Source organism: Felis catus, chromosome A1, assembly GCF_018350175.1.
Source record: "Felis catus isolate Fca126 chromosome A1, F.catus_Fca126_mat1.0, whole genome shotgun sequence".
Lineage (NCBI taxonomy): Eukaryota > Metazoa > Chordata > Mammalia > Carnivora > Felidae > Felis > Felis catus.
In genome coordinates this window covers 163,782,095-163,806,910 of record NC_058368.1, presented here as the reverse complement: position 1 = coordinate 163,806,910, position 24,816 = coordinate 163,782,095, and the positions used below count along the sequence as shown (strand labels likewise).

At 39.4% G+C, this 24,816-nt stretch overlaps 1 protein-coding gene across 2 annotated transcripts in view; it reads left to right on the top strand.

The window, feature by feature from the left end:
• The window catches only part of LOC109502572, a 123,693-nt gene extending 99,247 nt beyond the window's left edge, over positions 1 to 24,446 (top strand). For both annotated transcript variants that reach the window (XM_019837714.3, XM_019837711.3), the window contains exons 9-13: positions 9,306 to 9,463; positions 11,319 to 11,361; positions 13,057 to 13,243; positions 21,948 to 22,083; positions 24,025 to 24,446. In XM_019837714.3, the coding sequence (XP_019693273.2) occupies positions 9,306 to 9,463; positions 11,319 to 11,361; positions 13,057 to 13,243; positions 21,948 to 22,083; positions 24,025 to 24,124 (624 nt within the window). In that variant the 3' untranslated portion in view covers positions 24,125 to 24,446. The remainder of the gene's footprint in view (positions 1 to 9,305; positions 9,464 to 11,318; positions 11,362 to 13,056; positions 13,244 to 21,947; positions 22,084 to 24,024) is intronic.
• Positions 24,447 to 24,816: the final 370 nt, after the last annotated feature.

Sequence of the window (24,816 nt, the reverse complement as noted above, 5' to 3'; positions counted from 1 at the left end):
ACAGGAGGACATGAATGGTGAGGGAAATGGAGGACAGGCAGGGAAGGAATGAGTGCTGTGTTCTTGGGACGGACGCTGAGGACAATTAATGAAATTGATAGAAATGATGGGGTCAGGAAATGGAGGGCATTGGGAATCAGCAGGAAAGACTTGACTACTTATTTTATATTTGTTCATAAGTCTATCTATCTGAGGAGACAGAAATAGCACAGTGTATTATTCAGGGAAACAGAACCAACAGGAAGTGTGTGTATATGTTTATGTATATATACACACATACACACACACACAGAAGGGGGTTTTAAGGAATTGGCTCATTGTAAGGGCTGGCAAGTCTGAATTCTATAGGGCAGTCCTGCTGGACACCCAGGGAAGAGTTGATGTTGCAACTGGAGTCTGAAGGCAGAAATCTTTCTTCTGGAAGACCTCAATCTCTTCAGAAATCTTTCTTCTGGAAGACCTCAATCTTTTTATCTTGAGGCCTTCAACTGACTGGATGAAGCCCACTAACTACATGGAAGGTCATCTGCTTTACTCCAAGTCTACTGATTTAAATGTTAATCACATCTAAAAAATACATCGCAGCAATATCTAGATTAGTGTTTGACCACAGGTCTAGGCACCATACATAGCCTAGCCACTTTGCCATATAAAATTAGCCATCACACACAGTAATTTAAACAGAAGTTTAACATGAAGAACAATTAACCAATGATAGGAAAGTAATTATAAAGACAAAAAAGAGAACTCTAAAAGGAATCTTAAGGTAGAAAGAGAGAGTACTCAAGGAAGCATTAACTTGGAAATAGGGGTACAAGCCTCATCAGAGAAGGTTGGTTGCAGTCACTGGTTGATGGAAGATTTTGCTGGTTTGGCATGGCCAGAGTTGGTACCTAGCCTCTGGGCTAGCAGAAACAACCCCTGGGGCTCAGGTGAGCCAAGGCTGCTGGACAGGTATGCAGTGAGTCAGAAGTACTGAGTGTGTCAAGCACTGCTGCTGGTGTGAGGCCCAGAGAGCTTGGTGTCTGCATTAGAACAGCCACAGAAACAAACGTCCAGGGCACTGGTGAGGTGAGGTTGACACTTGGCCATGCAGAGTGAGTTAGGTACATAGAAGATGCTGGAGTGCCACTGTGGGTGCTGTTGACACTGGGAGTTGCAGAGGAAGTCTCCCTCTATAATAACCTAGTGTACTTTTAGGTACCTCTGAGGCCCGGGGGCCATTTCCTACACGGCCAGCTCCACAGGGCTGAGGAGAGGGCTAGAACACAGGCCTTGGTGTCTGGGGCTCCCCAGTATGCCACCAATGCCCAAATTGAGAGCTGTGGAACCCTGGAGAAGCTATGTCCTATAAGCACTTAGCACTAGAATAAATCTCAAAGGCTGAGGAATAGAGAAAAAATGTAGTACAATCTACAGGAACTAGGAAGAACAACCCTTCTTCCTGCAGTGTCCCTCCAGAAGTATGTGGTAGCAAGGTTTAATTTCATGCCAGCTGGCAAAGGAAAAATATTATAATTTTATGTTTAATATTAATATTAAAATATGAAGGTCACAGGTCTATTTTCACAAATCAGGCAATGAAGGATAAATCTGGAGCTCAGAGGCAATAAACTGGCAAGTAGTATCATGGGAAGTGCAATGGAAGCAGACCTTGGGTGAGTGATGTCAGGCCATTCAAATTACATTGTCAAGATTGTGCTGGCATCGAGAAGCTCAGCCAGGGGGCTGCTGTAGTGACATAGGCATGACAGGCCAAGACCTTGGATCAAAGTGCTATCACTAGGAATGAAGTACAAGTTTGGAGTGAGATATTTCAAAGGAAAAACAGAATTCTTGCTTTAGGTTATCATCCTGCCTTAGTCTATTCAGGCTGCTATAACAAAAATACCATAGATTGGGTGGCTTAAACAACAAACATTCATTTCTCACAGTTTTGGAGACTGGGAAGTATAAGATCAAGGCGCTGGCAGATTTTGGGTCTAGTGCAGATCTTCTTCCTGATTCATAGATGGTGTCCTTTGTATGTGTCCTCACATAGCAGAAGGGGCAATGGAGCTCTCTGGACTGTCTAATATCATTAATGAGGGTTCCATCCTCATGACTTAATCACTTCCCAAAGGCCCCACCTCTTAGCACCATCACATTGGGGTTTAGGATTTCAGCATATGGATTTTGGACTTGGGCACATTCAGTGCATAACATACCCCAAATTACAAAAGCTTGGGGAGATCTGCAAAGAGATTAGAGAAAGAGAAACACTTTCCCTCAACTCTGAAGTGCTAAGTATGCTATCGTGTGTGTGTGGATAAACATCTGAATCCACTGAGGATCAGAACACTCCCTCTCAGAAGAACTGGGTCACTCCTTTCCTAATGAGGGTCAAAATAGGGCAGAATGAGGTAGGCAAAAGACCATGAGTAATAATGAGCATATTAGGTTTGGAGATCCCAGAGCCTAAGAACATGACCAGAAAAGGGGCTAAGGATTCATTGTCCAGAATGAGACTGGCTGAAGACTAGCAAATCAGTCTAAGGCTAAAACCCATGGTGGGTCTTAGTACTTAGCATGAAGTCTGGCAGAAGGTACAGACACACTCAGTAGGTGTTGAAGAAAGGAAAGGAGCAAGAGAGGGCAGTAAGGAGAGAGAAATTCATTTAAGCCAGGATGTTAATCCAGGCATGACTGGACCAAAAAGCAGCCTCTCAGGACAGAGGAAGGGAGAGCCATTAGTAAGCACCTGGCTCTTCCAACAGGCAGCTTCTATCTATGGACTGTGGGAGACTCTACGCATGAGTATAACCAGAGGCAAATACTGACTCCTCTGAATCCCTGAGTGAGGGGCAGGTTAACAGGAATCCAGGCACAGAAGTCAACCACTGAAATCATCACAACTCCCTTCCAAAATAAAACAATGAAATTGCCCAGACTACCTCCTTTTCTACCTTCTCCCTCTGTTCCGGCCCCATCCCCACCCATGTCCCAGCCCAGCCCATCCCTCCTCTCAGTAATAACCACTGCTGGTTCTGGAACAGAACTTTCCTCATACTGCATCCTGAGTCATAGCGATAGTGTAAGGACACTTCATTTGCACTTAAACTGATATAGGACCCCAGATACAGGAAAGAAAAATCCTCATTGTTATGTGCACTTTACACAGATGATCTCTTCTCATCCTCAAAAAGGAGGGTGCTTTTACCCCTATTTTACAAATGAGGACACTGAGATTCCCAGAGTTTAAGCCCTTCCCCTTGTTCATGTAACCTGTAATTCTTGGAGAGAAAAAAAAGAGACAGATATAAGAACTTACTTTAAATAAAGTTACTTTGACATCCATATTAAAGATGCTCAGTTAACAAATATACTAGGTTCTTACTCTTCATTTTCATCAAATTTCTACGTAAGAATGAAAGTTAACATTTATATATCACTTATGAAGTGCCAGGCAGTGTTCTGAAAACTTTACATATGTATTAACTAAATTCTCTTTCATAAGGAAACAGAGACACAGAGAGTTGAAGTAACTTGCCCAAGGCCACAAACATAAGGATTCAAACCCAGCCTGTCTGGCTTCAGAAACCACCTACAAACTGAGAATACGCTGAGTTCAGAGAGAAAGCTTGTAGGACAAACATTCAATTGCAGAGCTTAAGATGCAGAATATCTTGATTTTACAGTGAACCTGGTAACTTTTTGACAACTTTGGAAAGGTCATGACTATGACTCAGATTAACTACTCCACAGTCTTTCTGTTCTCACTGGTTGGTAGTTGTTCTACTCTAAGGGATAGTTGAGGAGCCAAGGGAAATGGTGACAAATGAGACATGTGACCGAGGCCAGAAGTGTCTCTTCAAAGCTGTAAAGCATGGGCAGCTCAGACTCCAACTTCATTATCATCCCTCCACTTAGCTGACTTTCTAGCAGGAAGCCTGTCTGTCTGGGAGCAGCATAATGCATTGGTCTGTGTGCACATGAACTCCTCCAGCCCCAAAAGCCACTTGTGTTTCCTGGAGCCTGGAGTCTCCTCGGTGCCAGGAAACAACATGATGCTGCCAGCCTGTATTTATCATTCCTAAAACATGGCTCCCTACTCCAAGCAAACTGAAAAGAAAAGCACAAAATTCTGAGTTTGCAGCCAGTTACCTCTGCTGGTGTTGGTGGCAGCCAGGCATTATAAAAGTAGGGAAAGAGCAGGAAACGCACTTCTATTCAGACAAGGTTCTAGCAACTGTGGGGAATAAAATCGACATCATCTCCATTTCTTGAAAAAAGCAAAAAGAGAAACGTTAAATTCACAAAGCTCTGACAGAGAACCCAGTACCAGCCACAAACAAGAGTCTGACGTGCATGCTCTTTATTCTCTGTCCTCTTTTCTTCATCAATGCTTTCTTGCCTACTTGGAGGGAAAAGAGGAAAGCATAAATAAGTAAACAAATGCATACATACATGTATGTAATAATCTTGAGTGGGTCATGAGGGGAGTGCAGTCCCTAGGGTCAAAACTTCCATTTAATCAAGAACAGAGATAGGTAACACAGGCTACTCCAGCGAAAGCATCCTGTATCTCTCCTTACCGTTGCAGGCTTTGCCGCCCTCCTGATCCAGTCATCTATGACATGGACAGAGGCCACCGCCTCCTAGCTATCAGAGTGATGGTTTTCAGACACCAGGGAGGAGGGAAGCCTCCAAACTGCTGCCTACAGATAAAAGGCTCTGATCATCATTAATAAGGCTCCAAGAGGCACTCACCCCTCAATTTTGCTTCAACCTGCTAGCTTTAAATATAGCAGTCTAGATGTGTGTTTTATGTACCTTTCATGTGCTGTTTTGCTTTAGGACATGCTTTCTTTCCCTCTAAATTTATTTTGGCTCTGTTTTCCCCACTGAGAATTATCAGTTCCTTTTTCTGGCTAAAGATGCCTTTTTCCTCCTTCTTAGTTTATGGATTTTCATGGCTATGCCTTTAGATAAAGGGAAACATGTTGGTATAGTGTCCTAACCTTTTCTCTCTCCTTAAAAAAGAGACGCAACCACAAAATATTTCTGCCAAGTTTAAACCAAAATTTTGACCAAAGCAAATAACTAAAAAAAACCTCTGTAGGTAATTTTATTTTACCAGAAAGCCCAGGTTGCAGACAGATACAGATGTCCTTGTCTGTATTTTTCTTTATAGAAATAATTTAATTTGTAAGTGGATTCACTCTGGGTTGGGTTTTTGTCCTTATTATTTACTATTTCCCTTTTCTGAGCAGTCTGACCTTTGGAATCATTTCTGTAGAAATCTTATTTCCATGACAGACACTGTCAACATTATCCAAGGCCACCTGGCATAAACAGCCTAAATTCCTTCATCTCAGTTGATAGCTTCTGGACCTCACTAAACAATTCCTTGGTATTATTCTATTCAGCATCATTTCTATTTTACTCAATCTCGTATCCATGAAGCAACTGGATCTCTCATTTGGCTCAGGAATAAAAAAATGAAGCTAGAGTCTTTCCATTCCTTGGAAAGGAGAATATAAAGTTGTAGGGAAACCAGTCTTTTTTTTTTTAATGTTTTTATTTATTTTTGAGAGAGAGAGGGACAGAGCACAGGCAGGGGAGGGGCAGAGAGAGAAGGAGACATAGAATCCAAAGCAGGCTCCAGGTTCTGAGCTGTCAGCACAGAGCCCAAGGCGGGTCCAACCCGTGATCCACAAGATCATGACCTGGGCTGAAGTTGGGCTCAACCGACTGAGCCACCCAGGTGCCCCCTAGGGAAACCAGTCTTTAAAAATTCTTTGCTGTTTTCAATACCTACATAAGTCAGACTTTTGGCAGAGCCAGAGGGAAAGACTCAAACAGAACCCATTTAAGAATTAAACTGAGGGACTGAGTTTTGCTTAAGGGAAGAGTTAAAGACCCCAAGGGCATGGCAGTAAGACAAATTGGGGTTCTCATTGTTGTTTATCTCTAGAAAACATTTGATTGGAGAATACAGAACCACAGACCAAGCAGCGTTTGGATTCAGCTAAAAGAGAACCTTTTCTGGACCCCATATCTCCACAAGAGTGGAGTTTAAAGGTGCTTGGACTGGTGAAACCGAGAGAAAAGAGTAAGATGAATGAGCACGGCTGCAAGAGTACCACACCCGCTACGTGGGCTCTGTGTGCCTGGTCTTATTGCAGCTGCTCCCAGGGCCACAGAAGGCTCATAATCATGGACAATGAGGAGCAGCTGAGAGTAGCCAAAATGGAATCCGGGCCGTGTTAGACGCCATGTAAGAGACGGTAGCATTCAGTTTTTAATCTAATCCATTCATCAATCATTCATTCTTCTGACATAGCTGCTATTTGAGCAGAGGAAAAAGAGCCTCATAAGTGACTTAAGGCACTATTCTTGGTTGTGTCACATGCCATATGAATGTAGTCCTTTGCATTCTCTTATAGCAAAGGATGTGGAGAACATGGTAGCTCTAGAGTAACCTAATGGTGCTAATGCTGAGACTGACATATCATCTTATCTATAAAATGGGCCCAAAGGAAAGCAAACCAAGTGAGTGTTTGCTCTTAGTAAATGAACACATCTGTCACTTCTCATGAGAATAAAATTTCCAGCCTTCATTTGTTTTCCCATATCTTTTTATAGTTTGCAATGCTCCTGTGAAAATGATGTAAGTAGCCATTATGGGCATGTAAAGCCTTTATCCTTATTAAAGAAAATGAAAATATATTCTTCTGATTTTTAATATCATAGTATTGACCATGTCCAATGATTACAACATGTGCTACTTTCTTTATATTCACTAAAACTGACTGAAATTCTGCATCTCTGTCTCTATTCCAGGAAAGTTAGTGGCTTCAGGACATACTGTGTCTCCTAAAATGTTCAATGTTATAGCCTTCAAATGCTGAATCTAAGATCCAGCAGTCTCCCAGATTTCCATGGCCTAAGAAGCCAGACACATGGCGGAAGTGGTGTCAAGGACAGAAACAGAAGACCAGTGTCCAAATTCTATTTCTATGTAACATTGGGGCATCTCATTGAAACTCTGTTTCTTCCTCTAGAAAATGGGGATAAGAGTGGCTTCCTATTTTATAGAGTAGTTATAAAACAAGAAAAGGCAGAGCCCATGGAAATGTTTTATAAACTAAAGTGCCATACAACTATGAGATATTACTTTTGGTCAAAGAATTTTTTGTTTCCATCCACCCATGAGTAGCAAGAAAATTTCTGCATATGCATGTACACACATGTGTGTTTATATGTACCCATGCATGTGTATACATGTAACATGTCTCACACACATGTATTTACACGCACACATGTGTGTATATGTGCACATATAAATGTATTAGGGGAGGGGTGAGAGGGTTTTCATCTGCATCCCAAAGGAAGTCGTTACCTAAAACTGGTTAAGAGCCTCTGGTATGGACGATGCTCCACACCATCAGCCATTAGAAATATGCAAATTAAAATCACCAGGAGATTCTACTACATGCCCAGTAGGACGGCAGCTGTTATCAAAAAGACAAGCACTACAGACTATTGGTGAGGGTGTTGGGAATCTGGAACACTCATAGACTACTGGTGGGAATGTAAAATGGTATAGCCACTTTGGAAAATAGTTTGGCAGTTTCTTGTAAAATTAAACCTACGATGTGACCCAACACTTTCACTCTTAGTAATGTACCAAAGAGAATGAAAACATATGTCCACACAAAGACCTGTACACAAATGTTTATAGCAGCATTATTCAAAATAGACCAAAACTTGAAAGAAAAATCGCCATTATCTTGTGAATGGACAAACTAAATGATGCATACCTGTATAATAGAATAATAGCTCAGAAATAAAAAGGAATGAAGAACAAATAAATGCTACACTGCGGATGAAACTTGAAAACATTACACTAAGTAAAAGAAGCCAATCACAAAGAACATAGTATATGATACTACTTATATGAAATGTCTAGAAATGGCAAATTCATAGGAATAGAAAACAGATGTGTGATTACCTATGATTGGAGGAGCAAGGGTGGCAATTGACTGCAAATGGGCTGAAAGAAAATTTGGAGGTTGATGGAAAGTTCTAAAACTAGATTGTGGCAACAGTTTCACAACTCTGTACCTTGCCTAAAAAAAAAAAAAATCACTGAGTTGTACGCATATAGTTAGTGACTTTATGGTACATAAATTAAACCGCAATATAGTCATTTTTAGAGAGGACATGAATAGTGGACAGGATGTTTTGAGATATAATTGTAAAATAAATATAACAAAATATTTACTTGTAAAATTATTTTGCATACATAGGTGGTATTTTAAAATACTGTCATTTAAAGAAAAGTGTTCTTGATTCTCTCTGTGCTGCAGTTTCCTGATCTGTAAAATAGAGATGATAAAAGCAACTACCTTGTAAGCATTTGTGAAGCAAAACCAAATAAGAGATGTGAAGAATTTAGAAGAGGGCCATATGCAATAAGCATGGAGTACATGTTAATTGTAGAAACTAACTAGAGATCTCATGTCACTACCAACCACATATATTTTGTAATGTGAACTTCTTTTATTTTTTAAGAAGCTTTATTTTGTGATGGAGTGCACACATATGCACATGTGCACACACAACTGGGGGAGAGACGGAGCAGGAGAGAGTGAATCCCAAGTAGGCCCCACGCTGTCAATGCAGAGCCCAATGCAGGGGTCAAACTCATGATCCGAGAGATCATGACCTGAGCTGAAGATGGACACTTAACCACTGAGTCACCCAGATGCCCCTATAATGTGAATTTAATTTTTTTAATGTTTTATTTATTTTTGAGAGAGAGAGAGTATGAGTGGGAGGGGCAGAGAGAGAGGGAGAGACAGAATCCGAAGAAGACTCCAGGCTCGGAAATGTCAGCAGAGGGCCGGCATGGGGCTTGAACCCATGAATTGGGAGATCATGATCTGAGCCAAAGTCGAATGCTTAACCAAATGAGCCATCCATGCATCCCAATGTGAATTTCTTTTAATGGTTTTTCTCATAGGAAAAATGGGCATTAATAATTAACTATACTTTCCCAAGTTGGCATAAATAAAATGCATATTAATAGAGGGTATTCAAAAGGGATGTGGAAAAATATAATAGCTGGAGATTTGGAGTTCCATGGAATATATCATGGGGAGCATAATCAACAAAAACTCATTTGGGTTATAATTTCATTTCAGATCGTACAGTCAATTATAAAAAAAAATAACTTCAGTCCTCCTTTCTTCACTCACGTTCGCTCTTATCTGCTTAGTTGCAGTGCCCATGCTGAACCTCTTCCTTATCAATTACAGGATGAAGGAAAATGTTCGCCTCTAGAAGTAATAAAATTAGAAGGTGCAGAAGTTGGCATTGATAGCAGTTTGGGAAAACCATTTGTGTTTAACTGTGTGCCTCAGTCTGGAAATAGAACGTTTTGCTTCTGTGCAACCTCAAACCAAGAAATGAAAAGGTAATTCATTAATCTGTGATCTTACCAGTCTCACTTTGGGTGGAGGAATGCTTCTTCAATAGCAGTCTTATTGATTTGGGGGTTGGAAGTAGAGAAGGGAACAGTAAGTTTATAGTGTGGGTCAATCAACTATCTTTTTATTAGGTATGAAAAGTTGGGTTCTTCATTATTCCCCCAGTTTTTTTTCTATCAGAATTGCTAAAGAACTGAAACATTTTCTCCTAATTCATTTACTTTAGATCTCCACATTTTCTAAAAAATCTTAATAGTGTCACGGTCATATCTAGCTTGCCTAAGTTACCAGGTTTATATATTTTAAGCCCATCAGATTGGTAGTCCTAGCTATAAAAATAATGTAGTAGGGTTGCAATTTAGCACACTACAGGGAGATGAGCAAAATAAATAGTAATAATGTAGCTTTGTGGGGAATGAATCCAGTTGACATTTTTAAGCATACAACCCAACTGGAGGGGTAGAGGTATGCAGGCTTTCTAAAAGGGTAGCCTACAAATTCTAAGCATTTAGCGGCTTATGATCATTACTTCACTGTATCACCCTAAGGGAATGGAGATCACTGGTCAATCCAGTGAGTCAACTGAAAACTGCAATGTAAGTGCTGCTAATTTAGGGTGAAGGTAGAAGGGAGTAGAAGTAAGGGAGACTGACAAAAAGGTAAGAGGTCAACGGTGTTGAGTGTTTCTTTAAGAGGAATTGGACTCAGTTCCAATCTTAAAGAGAAGCCTAGGTCTGAAACCTCTGAGACAAACAATATACTGTTCCTACTTGCAGAACATTATTGATTCAAATGCATGTTGCTTTAAAGGACAAAGAGGGAAATATGATGATGGTTACCTGACTGTATTTCAATTCAGGAACAAAATATTTGTTGGTTAGCTAATGTGCCCAAGACAGTGTTTTAAGTTCTCCACAGACTATTAGTATGATTAAATGCCAATTCTTGCCCTCAAAAAAGCTCAGAACTAAGAAGATAGGGCATTTGGTTGAATATTTGTAATGCCAGAGAAACATTAAGAAGTGCTATAGGAGAAGACAAAGTGGCACGGGAACTGAGTGTAGGGAGTGAGGATCTCCCAAGGCGGGGATGAGGGCAGAGTTTACAAAGGGTGTGGCACAGGATCAGACAAGCGTGCAAAAGAAGAAATGGAACAGAAAAAGGCAGAGGGAATAAATCAAACTTTGGGGAGAAGAGCAAGCAGTATGGTTTGATTGAAAGTTACAAGGTTTGTCTACGGCCATACCACCCTGAACGCGCCCGATCTCGTCTGATCTCAAAAGTTACAGGGTTTAAAAGAAAATTTAAAAGATTGGCAAATGGGGTGGATAGGCTGGTAGCTGGCTAAGGAGACAAGACTAAGAAAATATAGTCCTCAAGTAGGAGCACTAATGGTGCACTAAATGTGTCTACTCTGTCCAAGGAATACTTGGGGAGGGAGCTAAGGACAGTGACTGCCAGTCTTTCAATATTGTAATAGCCAGTGCCTTATAGTTATTAACACCAAATCGTTACTAGCCCTGCTGGTGGTAATTAATTCACATGCCTTGGTAAAATAAAGAGTGAAGAAATTTTATCTTAGTCACTAATTAAACAGTGGTAAAGGAGAAGGATAATAATTTATTTTAAATATGCCTGGCGGAGGTGGGATTTTGCCATCCAGTAATGCCAATTTCGTAAGAATGTGTTGCCTTTCGACCATCATCTTCCAGCCGTGAAATATATCTGAGTCTCAGGACTATTCTGTCTGGAAGATGGGTTTCCAGGGAGAAGGGCAAGCCCCTCCGAATGATACTTATCCAGTCCCCAAAGGAGAGTTCCTCTCATTTTACTGTCTTTCAGGTGGCTGGAGGCAATGGACAAAGCAATCCATCCTGTCCGCCAGGTAAGGTATCCTTGATATTCATCTCTGCCTTCATCCTGCTCTTCTCCTCAGAGGGGGAAAGGATCAAGTCAAATGTCATGCAGTTCACCCTGGGACTTCTCAGATCTGCTCTAAAAGCTGGGAAAGAGGATTTTAAGTTAACAGGGATTTCTATTCAGATTCCATGAGGGAACTTGCATTCCCGCTGTTCTTTTTATTTTCAGGGGTTTGTGTGACATTTCTCTCAGTGAACTCTAGGTAGTCACAAATTGGGGTGGGATTTCCATTTTACAGGGAGCAGTCCAGGAGGTTAAACCACTGCTTCTGTTTTCTTTTCAATTCCCAAGTACAAGATCTCAGGAATGTCCTAGGATAGAGCTGTTGGCTGAGCAGCATGTTAGAAAATTGCATGTCACATGTTCAGAAATGCACTGCTTAATGTTCATACCCTTGTTTTGGACACATATTAGCCCAACTTTCACTGTTCCTACCTGTTCAAAACTCCCAGTCTTGCAGCAATATACTTTCTAATTTGGGCTTGACCTTTAACTTCCTAACATCAACAGGTGAGTCATTCCTTTAGCCCCTAAGACATTTGATACCCCACTTTCTGAGCTAGTGCTATCACCTGGCTGGTGGGGAGGGGATTGCTTTTGTGCCCAACTGCTTCCTTTTTATGCTATGTGTAAGATTTCTAATGAGGTCATACACTTCCTTTAAATATGCTCATTTCCTCACCAAATGTCAGACAAGCCAAAGGTATTTACTATCCATTATCTTCTCTACATGTTTCGGCTCTTACACATTCAGGGAAATTTGGATTGTTTGAGCTTAAATGTACTGCCCTGTGTCCTATAAGTGTCCTTTCTGAACAATCACTGGCATCATCATAAGAGAAACAGCAAGACTTGTGTTTCATTTTACCTGGAACACAATGCTCAATACACTCATCCATCTCTCCAATGTGTCATCCTAACTAGGCTGATATTTGTAAGAGGGCTCTAGTCGGCTGATGCGTTCAGAGTGTCTGTAGCAGAATGAAAAAGGAACACCCAAGCTCCCCACAGGCTCCCTCTTCACAGCAAAGAATACAGCCGGCTCTGCATTCTGAAATCTTCTGCACTGCCTTTTTAAAACTAAAGAGCAAAATGGAAACTAAATATGGAAGAGAAACTGGCCGGCACCTGGTAGGGCATTGTGATAACGAGATGAAGCATTGCATCTACTGCCTCAGGTCAGGTTACAGGGAAAGCCTGCCTCTCAGGCCTATGGACCAAGGACTGCCCTCCAGGGTAGAAGATCTGGATTTATCATGACCTGGCACATCACTGACCATGTGAGCTTAAGGCCAGATCTGGCCTGGGGCCTTTAACTTGGTCCTTTGCACAAATGGGAGTTCTAAAGGGCAGCATGAACCAAGGGCTGCTATTAGACACAGTAGACATGCCAGGAACAGGGCTAAGAGGACAATCCCAGGGGTCAGTGAAATAATCTTTTGATTTCCTGACACTAGAACAGAAACCAAAGAGAAGGGACATGAATTCAGGTTTTCTGGCTAGTTGCTCAAGTATTAGATTGCCTTGGCAATAGAATCACTGAGGGCAGTGCCTTTTCTGAAGTCAAACAGCCTTAGTGCTGATGTCATTGGCTCCTGGGAGTCAATGACCACTGGCACAGGATGAGCACTCAGATGATCCCTTTGTGCTACACTTGCAGAACCATGTCTGGGAAGACGTTACCCTGCACAACAGTAACCTCCCACCCCTGGCTATCAAGAACCCAGAGTGCCTAGGCCTTTTGCACCAACTGGACAGAAATACAGATATGTGGGTCCAGCACTACTGCATTCTGAAGGATGGCTGCTTGTACTTCTATGCTAGCATTCGCTCCACCCAGGCCTCAGGTATGGACTCAACTTTCACTTGAAATAATAGTAATTATAATAGTAATAGGAGTGACATCCTAGCTTTATGGACCTCTTACCAAGCCTTATACTGTGTGCCTTACCTAAATTAGTTCATTTATCCTCCAATGAAGAGATACTGTTATTATCCTCCTTTTACAAAGAAGAAAACTGGCTGGAAAGTCTACTTAACTTACAAGATCACACATAGTAAGCAACGAAGCTGAGTTCTAAACAGCCAAGCTAACTCCAGATCCTGTAGATGTAAACCCAAGCTTTTTTTTGCCTAGAAAAGCAAAAGTAAGCTCCTTCATTCTTTTGGTTACTGATGGCATTCAGAGTTTATGTCAATAACTTTCTGCTAGGAACTCCCTTTTGTCAGAACATTCCTAATGTTGGACAAATGAATAACAAAAGGAACATTAACTGTCACTTTTCCTTGGGCAAGTTACTTCACTTCCTAAAACTTACTTTCCTCATTGGTAAAATGCAAATAGCTATTTCGAAGGACTGTTGTGAAGATCACACAAGGTAATTGTTATCAGGGTGACTTAACCTCTACATGTAAAGCTCTCTCTATAAAAAGCTCTCACTCTATAAAATGTACACATTTACATACTTATTAAACTATATATATTAAAAGCTATATATGCAAAATGGGCATATAAACAATATGATTTAATAATTTGGTTTTTTTTATTTTATTTACTTATTTTGAGAGAGGCAGAGAGAGCAAGCAGGGGAGAGCAGAGAGAAAGAGAGAGAGAGAATCCCAAGAGGGTTCCACACTGTCAGCACAGAGCCCGATGTGGGACTTGAACTCATGAACTGCAAGATCATGACCTGAGCCGAAACCGAGAGTCAGACGCTTAACCGACTGAGCCACCCAGGTGCCTCTTTGATAATCTAATAATAAAATAGTTGTGTCTGATTTTGACAAGAAATATTTTGCCTTCTTGTAGTCTTTTTTAAAGATTTTATTTTCAAGTATCTCTACACCCAGTGTAGAGATTGAACTCATGACCCTGAGATCAAGAGTCACACGCTCCACTGAGTGAGCCAGCCAGTCACCCCTAGACTTTTGCAGTTTTTGACAAAAGCGATTATTGCTATTTTATTTGCACTTGGATTTTTTTCCCCAAATGAATAACCTTAGTTAGCAGTAGTAAACATCCTGGAATCCCAGTCATTTAATTATTTTTTTAGCATTAATGCTTATGTTTATTTAAGCTAGACAGCCATGCCAAATGGGAAGGAAGTATCTGGTGACCATTTCAGCCTTCTTGGAAAGTACAAAAGAAGTACGAGGTGAATATCACACTGTGGTCCATTTCTTATCACTCAGGATGAATGATATAATGATTCTCTTTCACTTATTCAACTTTCCATTTGAGAATATTATAACGTGACCCAAAATATTTTCAACTATGAAGAGATAGCCAGCATCTCTAAGCACTTACAGAACAGGCTGTTGCTATTTAACTCCAAATCCATAGTTGTTTTTTTTTTAAGTTTATTTATTTATTTTGAGAGAGAAAGTGAGAGTGGGGGAAGGGCAGAGAAAGGGAAGGAGTGAGAGAACCTCAAGCAGGCACTATGCCGTCAGCACAGAGCCCACCACAGAGCTCGAACTCAAAAACCGTGAAATCATGACCTGAGCCAAAAACAAGAGTCAGAGGCTTAACCAACTGAGCCACCCAGGCACTCCCCAAGTCCATAGTTTTAAGCACCTGATACCAGGATGGGAATGAAGGTAAATAAAACAAAACTCCAAAGTAGTCATGGATTGGGATTTTTATTATAAAATATCACCACAAAAGTCTGAATCATTTTAATTTCCAAATCATTCATGCTCATTTTTAAGAGACTGTTTCCATAGATTCAAAGGGAACGTTTAGGATTGATGCTTAGATTATTCCAAACTGAAATATTAACAAAGTGCTTCCAAACCCCTGGGGCCCAGAGACTGCTACTGACGCCAAGTTTAAAACAGTAATAACAGCCACTAGGTGGCTTCCCTTATTCTGAAAAGTCAGAAGGAGGTCCTACTTAGAAAAGTTCTACTTGGAGAACTGGAAAGTGGCTACTAATAAATGGCCTAAAAATAATAACAAAAGTAGAGTTACCATTTAGTAAGTCCTCCTTTTGTATTGGTCACTCTGTTAAGTGTTTTTACTTACCATTTTATTTAATTTCAACAACACTCTCAGAAAATAGGTTATTATTCCACCTACCAGTTTGCAAACCAATGCTTAACAAGGTTAAATCATTTGCTTGTGGTCCCCTGGGTAGTAAATGGTGAAGAAAAAATTTGAACCCAGGTAGCCTAAGTTACACCAAAAAAAGAAAGAAATAGACAAAAATGGACATCTTCTTTATATTCAGCTCTTACCATTTCACACATCTTTCCAGAACCTTCCATGGTTCTTTGTTGACTCCATAGATAGTACTCTAGAGTTTTATACTTTGTCTCAAAACCCTTCTCTCTGGTTTTCTTTTCCACTCCTTGTGTTAAAGGACCTTGCACTCTAATCAAACATGGTCATGTTCTATTTCCATAACTCACCACACATCTTAAACCTTTTTCTGGCACCATGTCTTTGCTTTTTCTAGTTCCTTCCCCTGAACCGGTGTATATCTACTGATTCCTCAACACAAGTTGTTCAGGTTCTACCTGCCCTTCAAATTTTTATTCAGTCACTAGCCATCTCTCCTGTCAAGCAATCCCACATGGTCTTAGACAAAGTGCCTCCCCTCTCTGAACTTCCACATTTACCCATCTTGTGACACTTACCACTCTCTACCTTGTATGTTACCTCCAGAGAGCCATATTGTCTCTTCTAAGGGACTATATGCTCCAAAGATGTCCCTATACTATGTATTTTTAATGAATTAATCAATGAATCAATGAATCAATGATTAAATGACCCCAAGTGGCCATTACTCCCATGAAGTGTGAGTAGTTTGTCATCCCCTCATGTAATAGTAGAGAATGGTTAGAAGATTGGAAAATCAATTCAAAGGCAAAACCAGAACTCAGGCCACCAGATGCCTAGTCTTTCTGACACATCATACTCTTTCTAGCCCTAGGAAGTTACCTAATTTCTATCTATTTTTAATTCCTCTCTTAAAAAAGATCATTCTGTGACTAATAAAAATATTTAATCCAAGCCCATTCATTCTTAACCAGCCATACATCTTAAATATTCCTATGTCCACAGGCCCTCCATTTCTAGCTTAAGTTATCTCAAATATGGATTAAAAGAACATTTTTCTTACTGAAATTCCAAAAGAAAATGCTATGTCTAGGCCATGTTCTAAAATCGAGGCCTGTGATTTAGGGTATTACATGACTCTACTCTTTCTTGAATAAAAAGTGCCATTTGCCTAAGCATGCACCTTGTGCCAGAAAATACACTTTACTTCCACCTCCTCCCCAGTCTCACCCTGACAGCTGCTGGGTCCGGATGGAAGCTCTCCCAAGGTTAATCAGCAGCTCACTCTTCATTAGCATTAAGGTGGCTGTGCAGGAGCTCTTCTGGGGTGCTTTACCCTTCCCAAGATTGGAATTTTGCATTGAGGTTTACATTCTTTTCCTAAGAGCCCTTCTCAATCTTATACATCTTAACTTGCATCGTGACCTGAGGCCCGTAGCCAATGATCCGGCACAGTGAGACCCAAGCTGAGACAGAGGCATATCGAAATCTCCTGTGGAAAATCCCCAAAAGAGAAATGCTTCTCTCTACTGTCCACTAAGAATCACTGCCCTGGGGAGCCGCATTTTTTTGAGAGGCCTGAATCATTCTGCTCAGGTGTATTGGTGGCAGAAAGTATGTCTCACTGAATGCTTCCTGTGTGTCCAGCACTTAAATAAGTACTTTATGCTCATCATCTAAAACTAATATTTGCAAAACATCCACGGTTATTGCCCCATTATAAGTCAGAAACTAAGGCTTAGAGAAATTAACTAACATGCTGATGTGGTCACCCAGCTGTTAGGGGACAAAATTTGAGCAAATGCTATCCAAATCCTTATGCCCAAACTCTTAGCCATAATGCTATATATAGCACTCCCTGACAGAAATTAGTCTTCTTAAAGTAGTACTCAGTATTTGGCATCTAGTCTCTGGAAATCAGCACATTGGCTGCCATAGCCATGATCCACACAGTCCAACTATTTATCACAACAACTGGGAATTGTAAGGACAGTGAAGAAATTTATTGAGTTAGGGCTGAACCTATGCTGTGCCATGAACACCACAGGCACTACAATGAATCAATTAAAAATAAAATACTCAGTTGAATGTAATCATTTTTATATGCATGGAATGTGAATCATTATATTTATAAAGATTGTACAGAGTTCTAATACTTATACTCAGTTCTTCTAGGTTATGCTAAGTGAATGATCTTTGTGCTGGTCTGATCTATAGTTCCTCCTTCACTTGTATTGTCCAAGCTCTGCTTGGCTCTTGCATATCCTACCCTTGCTTGGTTCCTTGTTCTCCAGCCCAGTGAAACAGGCCGTGGTTACTATTTATAGCATTATTCGTCAAACCACAGGTTTTTACCCCCTTACTGAGCCATGCAGTCAATGTAGTAGGTTGTGGCGAGTATTTAAAAGTACAACAGAATAAGGGCTCCTGGCTGGCTCAGTTGGTTAAACGTCCAACTTTGGCTCAGGTCATGATCTCACAGTTTGTGGGTTTGAGCCCCATGTCGGGCTCTGTGCTGACAGCTTGGAGCGTAGAGCCTGCTTCAGATTCTGTGTCTCCCTCTCTCTCTGCCCCTCCCCCGCTCAGGTTTTATCATTCTCTCTCTTTCTCTCAAAAATAACTAAACATTAAAAAAAAAAAGTACAACAGAATAGAATTTAATTAAATAGAAAATATCATGATACATCACAATGTTCCACAAAACTTTTGGTCTAACTGTATGAAAACCCATAGAGCTCTGTATTTATCACATCTTTGGATCACAGGCAAAAAGCCTGGAAAAATACTCATATACAAATCATTGTCTCTGCATTCCTGGTCAGTTTTTTGTTCAGAATCTTAGGTTCTTTCCTTTCAATTATCTTTGTCATCCACCTAGGATATTAGTTGCTTTGTTATTAAGACTCAACTTTCTGTGGTCACCACTTCATAGAGACATGGTCCCCTGACCACAGCATCTCAGAGGCTTTACTGCTTTATTTTCATTTTATTTTATGTTAATTTTATCCCATTGATTTATCTTCTTTATAAGAGATCCCGGACACCTCACATGATATTTCTTCTAAAGGTATGTGTAGCATTTGGGACCTGACTTATTTACTGTAACAGTCACCTGAGGGACTGAGACAATCCCGGGGACAGCAAAGAGAAGGCAGGGAAACGGTAACAGTGAAAGGGGAAAGTACGCGACGTGAGAAGCCACATGGCCCTAATTTCCTGGAAAAAACAGGGTAGATGCGAATCTCACATTGTACTTTCAGCTAGATAAACATGCCTCTAATGTGTATTGTAAGAGTTGTAGAAATAGCACTGGTCAGTTCCCTGAAGTCTGTGCTTACTGTCAAGGAAAGTGCTCGTACTTTAACAATATGCATCACTGCCTCTCCTATGCTGGCTAATATTAAAAAAATATTAAAAACACTGTACAAGTATTTCCAAAAGCCCTTTGGTCAAATGCCTCTTCATAGGCCCTCAGGCTCCTTGTCATTCACCATATACTTGATTTTTTTCCCTCTTATCTCTCTCCAGCAAAAGCTGAAAGTAACAAATTGTGACTTAACTATTGTTCTTGAATAAATCACATCAAGGTCTATGTGCACTTCTCAGATATATTTTACATTATTGCAACGAATGGAACACTTAATGCTTGCATAGTTCTTCTGAGAAATCTCTGTCCAAATGTTGCGCCAGCTTGCTATTTATTGCTGCTACTTAATAACAGATAGAGACTGGACCAATGAGGTCACCTCAAATGAGGTAATAGGGTTATAGTCAGACGTCTTTACTGCCAATCATTTCTACCCTGCAACTGGTTAGAAAAGGGGTCAGAAACTTTCCTGTTTGTAGCAGACATATTTTTGTACAAAACTTTCTATCCATTCTCAAAAAGTGTAGGGACAGAAGAGGGTATTCATATCTGCTTAGACATATGAGAAAGGGAAATCTCACAAGAAAGAAGACATCAGAAACCAGTACAGTAATATAAATGCATTGTGCTATTGTTGGGAGCAGAGAATTAAGACAGCAAAATAACCCTTGGATATGTCTTTGGGTAGCCTATAGTCCTGACACATCTAGCACATTGCTTATTCTACTTCTAGGATATACCCCAAAATATATATCTATGCAAAAATTTGTATACAAGTATTTATAATGTTAATCATTATAGTCATGAAAATGAAGAAAACTCAAATGTCCATCCATGAACTAACGAAGAGATAAATAAAATGTGGTATACCCATACAATGGAATATCATTTATCCATAAAAAGGAATGAAGTACTGATACATGACGCAACATGGATGAACCTTGAAAACATCATACCGGATAAAAGAAGCCAGTCACAAAAGACTGCATATTGTATGATTCCATTTATATTAAGTGTCCCAGGAAAAGCAAATCCATAGAGATAGAAAGTAGGTTAGAGTCACCTAGTGTTAGGTTGGGGCAGCAAATGGGGAATAACTGCTAATGGGTATGGAGTTTCTTTTTGAGGTGATGAAAATGTTCTAAAATTAGATTATGGTGATGGTCACACCACTCCATAAATAAGCTAAAAATCATTGCCCACTTCAAATGTGTGAATTTCATGTTGTGTAGTGTAGATTAGCACAAAGACACAAGTCACTCTCTGATTTTTATAAATACCATTTTACTGGGACCTACTAAAGGGGAAAAAAATCTAACCATTTCTGAAATGAATGCATTTCTAGAAGTTAGCTTTGAAACTCACTCTTTTTAAATAAAAAAATTTTAATTTAGTATTGCATCTAAACCCCCCCTATAAGATCATGACCTGAGCCATAGTCAGATGCTTAACCAACTGAGCCACTCAGGTGCCCACAATAGCCAAATTATGGAAAGAGCCTAAATGTCCATCAACTGATGAATGGATAAAAAAAATTGTGGTTTATATACACAATGGAATACTACGTGGCAATGAGAAAGAATGAAATATGGCCCTTTGTAGCAACATGGATGGAACTGGAGAGTGTTATGCTAAGTGAAATAAGCCATACTGAGAAAGACAGATACCACATGGTTTCACTCTTATATGGATCCTGAGAAACTTAACAGAAACCCATGGACGAGGGGAAAGAAAAAAAAAAAAAAAAAAGAGGTTAGAGTGGAAGAGAGCCAAAGCATAAGAGACTCTGAAAAACTGAGAACAAACTGAGGGTTGATGGGGGGTGAGAGGGAGGGAAGGGTGGGTGATGGGTATTGAGGAGGGCACCTTTTGGGATGAGCACTGGGTGTTGTATGGAAACCAATTTGAAAAAAAAAAAGAAACCAATTTGACAATAAACTTCATTAAAAAATATTAAATAAATAAATAAATAAATAAATAAATAAATAAACAAATTTTAAGAAAAAAAAAAAAAGTAAACCCCCCCCTATAAAACAGACAAATTTTAAAGTCCAAAATCCACTCTTTCGGTTTAAAAAGAAAAAATGTCTGACTTCTGGACAGTATACATCTGTACCAAATATAACCAAAAGGAAAACAAAGGTCAGCCATAGTCAAAGGGATGAAATTTTTCCTTCATGGTTTCGTTTTGGTATAGAATAACTACCAGATAGAGCAAACATCCAAGTTGTATTTTTGTATTTTGTTAGTACAATGCACTAAAGTGGCTCCTGGGAGGAAGTGGGAGATTAGAACAAGAGTTAGCAAGAGCAAGAAACAGGTTTAAACAATCTAATCACTGATATTAATGACGTTACCTAGATTGTGTACATGAGATTCAGGTTACCACAGAGCATCAAGACACTATAAAACACATAAAGGTTTTGAGTTTTTAGCCTCTTCCCCCAGACCAATATCCTTTCTCTACCCCCAGATAATGCAAACAAAATTCAGGCCAAGAAATATATAACCACTAACTTGGACTCAAAGGACCATGGGGAAAAAAAAATTATCTTCCAAAACCAGTCATTTATTCTCATTTTAATTCAAGTTGGCTCCCTCATATCACCCTGTGGGTTCATATTTTAAATGTGCTTTGCATATTCACAAAGAAGGTGAGAATCTACATTGGTTTTAGAAACTGCTGGCAATCTCCATTATTATTCAGGAAAGCTGTTTTAATGGTTCTGCCTAAGCAAATAGTATTTAATTTTCCTCTAATGTGATATTGCAGGTGTCACTCTTTGATACCAAAAAGTTTATTTCACAATGTGTCCTCCAGGTAAAGTACCTGGCTTAGACCCACAGTAACCCAAGCTAAACACTGAACACATAATGAGAAGACCACAAAAATGAAAACTGGGAAATCCACCTGTATTACCAGTCTTGCCATTAATCGTTAGTGGAGGACCTTAAATTACATATTCTTCCGAGTCTCAGTGTCTTCATCTATAAAATTAGACACCTAGAATTAGAGATTCCTTCAGATACAAAGTTTTCTTGATGCTTTTTCAGATTCCCTTTTTTTCCCCCATCTTACTCTTTCCCTAGTCTCATTTTTTTTTTCTTTCACCCTCTGTAGGTGGTCTATATCTGCAAGGATACAGGGTGAATGAGCAGATCCTTAGCTTCAAGCAGTCAGTAATTGAACTCAAACCTCCATCTGAAGAGTTCAAGACTTTCTATTTCTGTGCAGAAAATAATACAGAAAACCAACGGTAAGTCAAGGTCTGCATATTTCTTCTTCATCTGCTTTGATAAGTCTTCTTAGCAAAACCCTTACCCTTACTCTCCAACTTCAGTTCCCATCTTCAGTTAACTCTCTCCCTTTCTTGCATAGTCTTCATAGCTAATACTCCCCAGGATTGTTTTTTCTTGCAATGCCTAGAAGATGATTCCTCCAGAAGTACTTTTTTAAGTGGAAAAGGAGTCCACAATTCTCCCCAAGGCAATGGGCTCAGACTTAAAAAAAATCTACTAACACAGTTTTCCATGAATATTATGTTATTAATTCAGATTTGCTGTCTCACCTCCTTTCATATAACTCTTATTGATATGTCCATCCGAATTTGGTCAGTTGTTTGGCTTTGTTATAAGCCATTGAAGGATATAGAACTTACCTATCTAATTCAATATGTTCAGTATCCACTTTGACATGCACACATGGGCACTTGGGTTCATGATGATTTGGGGGAAAAAATAGCAGTAGAGTCAAAAGAGACAAAACCATGAGGCATAAGAAGGATTCTCTGGTACCTAGAGGATCTTCCTCCATCTAATTTCAGTACTCAAGACGTCCTGTGCCCTCCATCTCTCATTCCTACTATCAACTACTTGATGACCATCCCTCACCTCATCCAGATGCTTTCTCCCAACTGTCTGGGTTAAAAAGATCTAATAAAGAAATTCACAGTCATTTATTAAAACAGAGGACATGGTAAAATTTCCAGGGGTATTTACAAGAACCAAATGCATTGCTTTAACTCAAAGAAATAAACTCTGAAAGTAGAATTTCAGGATTTCTAGCCAGTAACCTTTAGGGAAGAGAGGAGTCTCCCTACCTTCTCCCATTATGTAAACCTTGTCTGCACCACTCATTCCTAAGGATAGGCTAGAGTGGGAGGTTAATGAATATAGAATTGCTAGATATTTTGCCAAGATCTTTTTCCTTGGGCTTATGCTATACAATCTGGGTGGCAAACTAAGATGGTTCCCTTGAAGGTAAGACTCCAGCTGGCATATTAGAAAAAGGGTCAGTAAAATAAAATTAACCCTTATCTGTTAAAATCCACTGTCTTCTCTAAGAGTGGAGGTTGAACAGTTAGATTTCACTGCCAAATCCATGAGTCAATATTATCGATAGGAAGCAATAGTGAGTCACTAGAGAAATACTTCAAAGCAAACGAGTAGAGTTTTGCAAAGTGTGGTTCATGGAATTCTGGCTCCACAAGATGCCCTACTCCTGCAAAATAGTTTTTAGGAAATGATACATATCATATTTCCATCTTAGAGAATCACAAAACATATAAACTTATCAATGTTCCTGACACACCCTGCTAGAAAGAATCCTGGTTAGCTCTTCATAACTCCCACTACCCAAGCTTATCTGACCCAACCTTTCTTTTAAAAACATGACACGTGCTAATTACCCTTAGAATAAATTCTATATGTGTACACGTTATAAACCATCACAAAATAAAATGAAAAGAAGGAAATAGAAAACAGAGGGGAGCTAACCTAGAGAGTTTGCTGTGGTTAATAGAATGTAATAAAGGAATATTTTGCCCTAATGGCAATATTTGATAACTCTATATTTGATCAACTGAATTTGAAATTTCTATAGGAACAGTAAAGTACTATTAATAATTGCAAAAGCCCTATAGCTCCATTAATCACTGTCTACAAACATTGAACATTCTTCTCATCCTAGTATTTATATGAACATAGTTTTACTTCTTTGCTAAACATTACATACTCTGCATTTGGTGTTTTACCTTTCATTCAATCCAAACCTAAGGATGAGGGTTTACTATATTGATTTCAAACTAAATAACCGAGAGAAATTATTAGAAAATAAATTTAAACGATTTTTTAACATTTCATCTTCCTACAGTCCAATTTTTTTTAAAATGAACTGTCCTGTACTGTTATTTCTACAGCTGGATTACAGCGCTGAAAGCATCTATCAAAAAGTGGCTTCCTTTGCATCAGGCTATTCAAGACTTCATGAATCGACCTCTAGAGGAGACCAGAATGTAAAAGAAACCCTAATCTTAAGAGAAAGGACCCACAAAATCACTACCAGCCTGTTGTGGGAAGAAACAAAAACATTTTTTATTACATAGCATTCAACTGAATGTTCCTCCAAAACATTAAAATTTTGTGATAATATTATCACTTTGTTTTTGAACCAAAGCACCAACATCTAATGTGACATTCAGAAAATAGAATATCTATCAACATCATTAATATCTCACGTTTCTGCCCCTCAGGCTGCTCGTGTTAGCATCAAAAAATAGTATGTTCCATACCCATGTCTTTTGAAAGCATAAATTCAATAAAAGTTAATTTCTTTTTTGTATTCTTTGCTAAATTTTCCATTCTTTCCTTTGACTGTAGGCTTCCCAGAATGCCTATAGGCCATGATATGGGAAGCTGATATTTGGAAAAATTAAGATCATGGAAATGAAGTGACTTAAATGGTGAATAAATAATGCAGCTAAACAAGGTCCTCTCTGTCAGGTCATCCTACAATCAACTAACCCAACTACCTCCCAGGACTTTGCAGATGAAAGAAAATAATAACAATTATTGCTATAAAAATAAGGAAGGAAGTAGGCTGAATTTAGGGGAGCAAACTCAAAAAATGCATTGTATGATTACCTGAATTATTACCTGAATATCTGTCACACTGCAAAGGGAAAACACAAAATAAGTCAAGAATGTCCTGC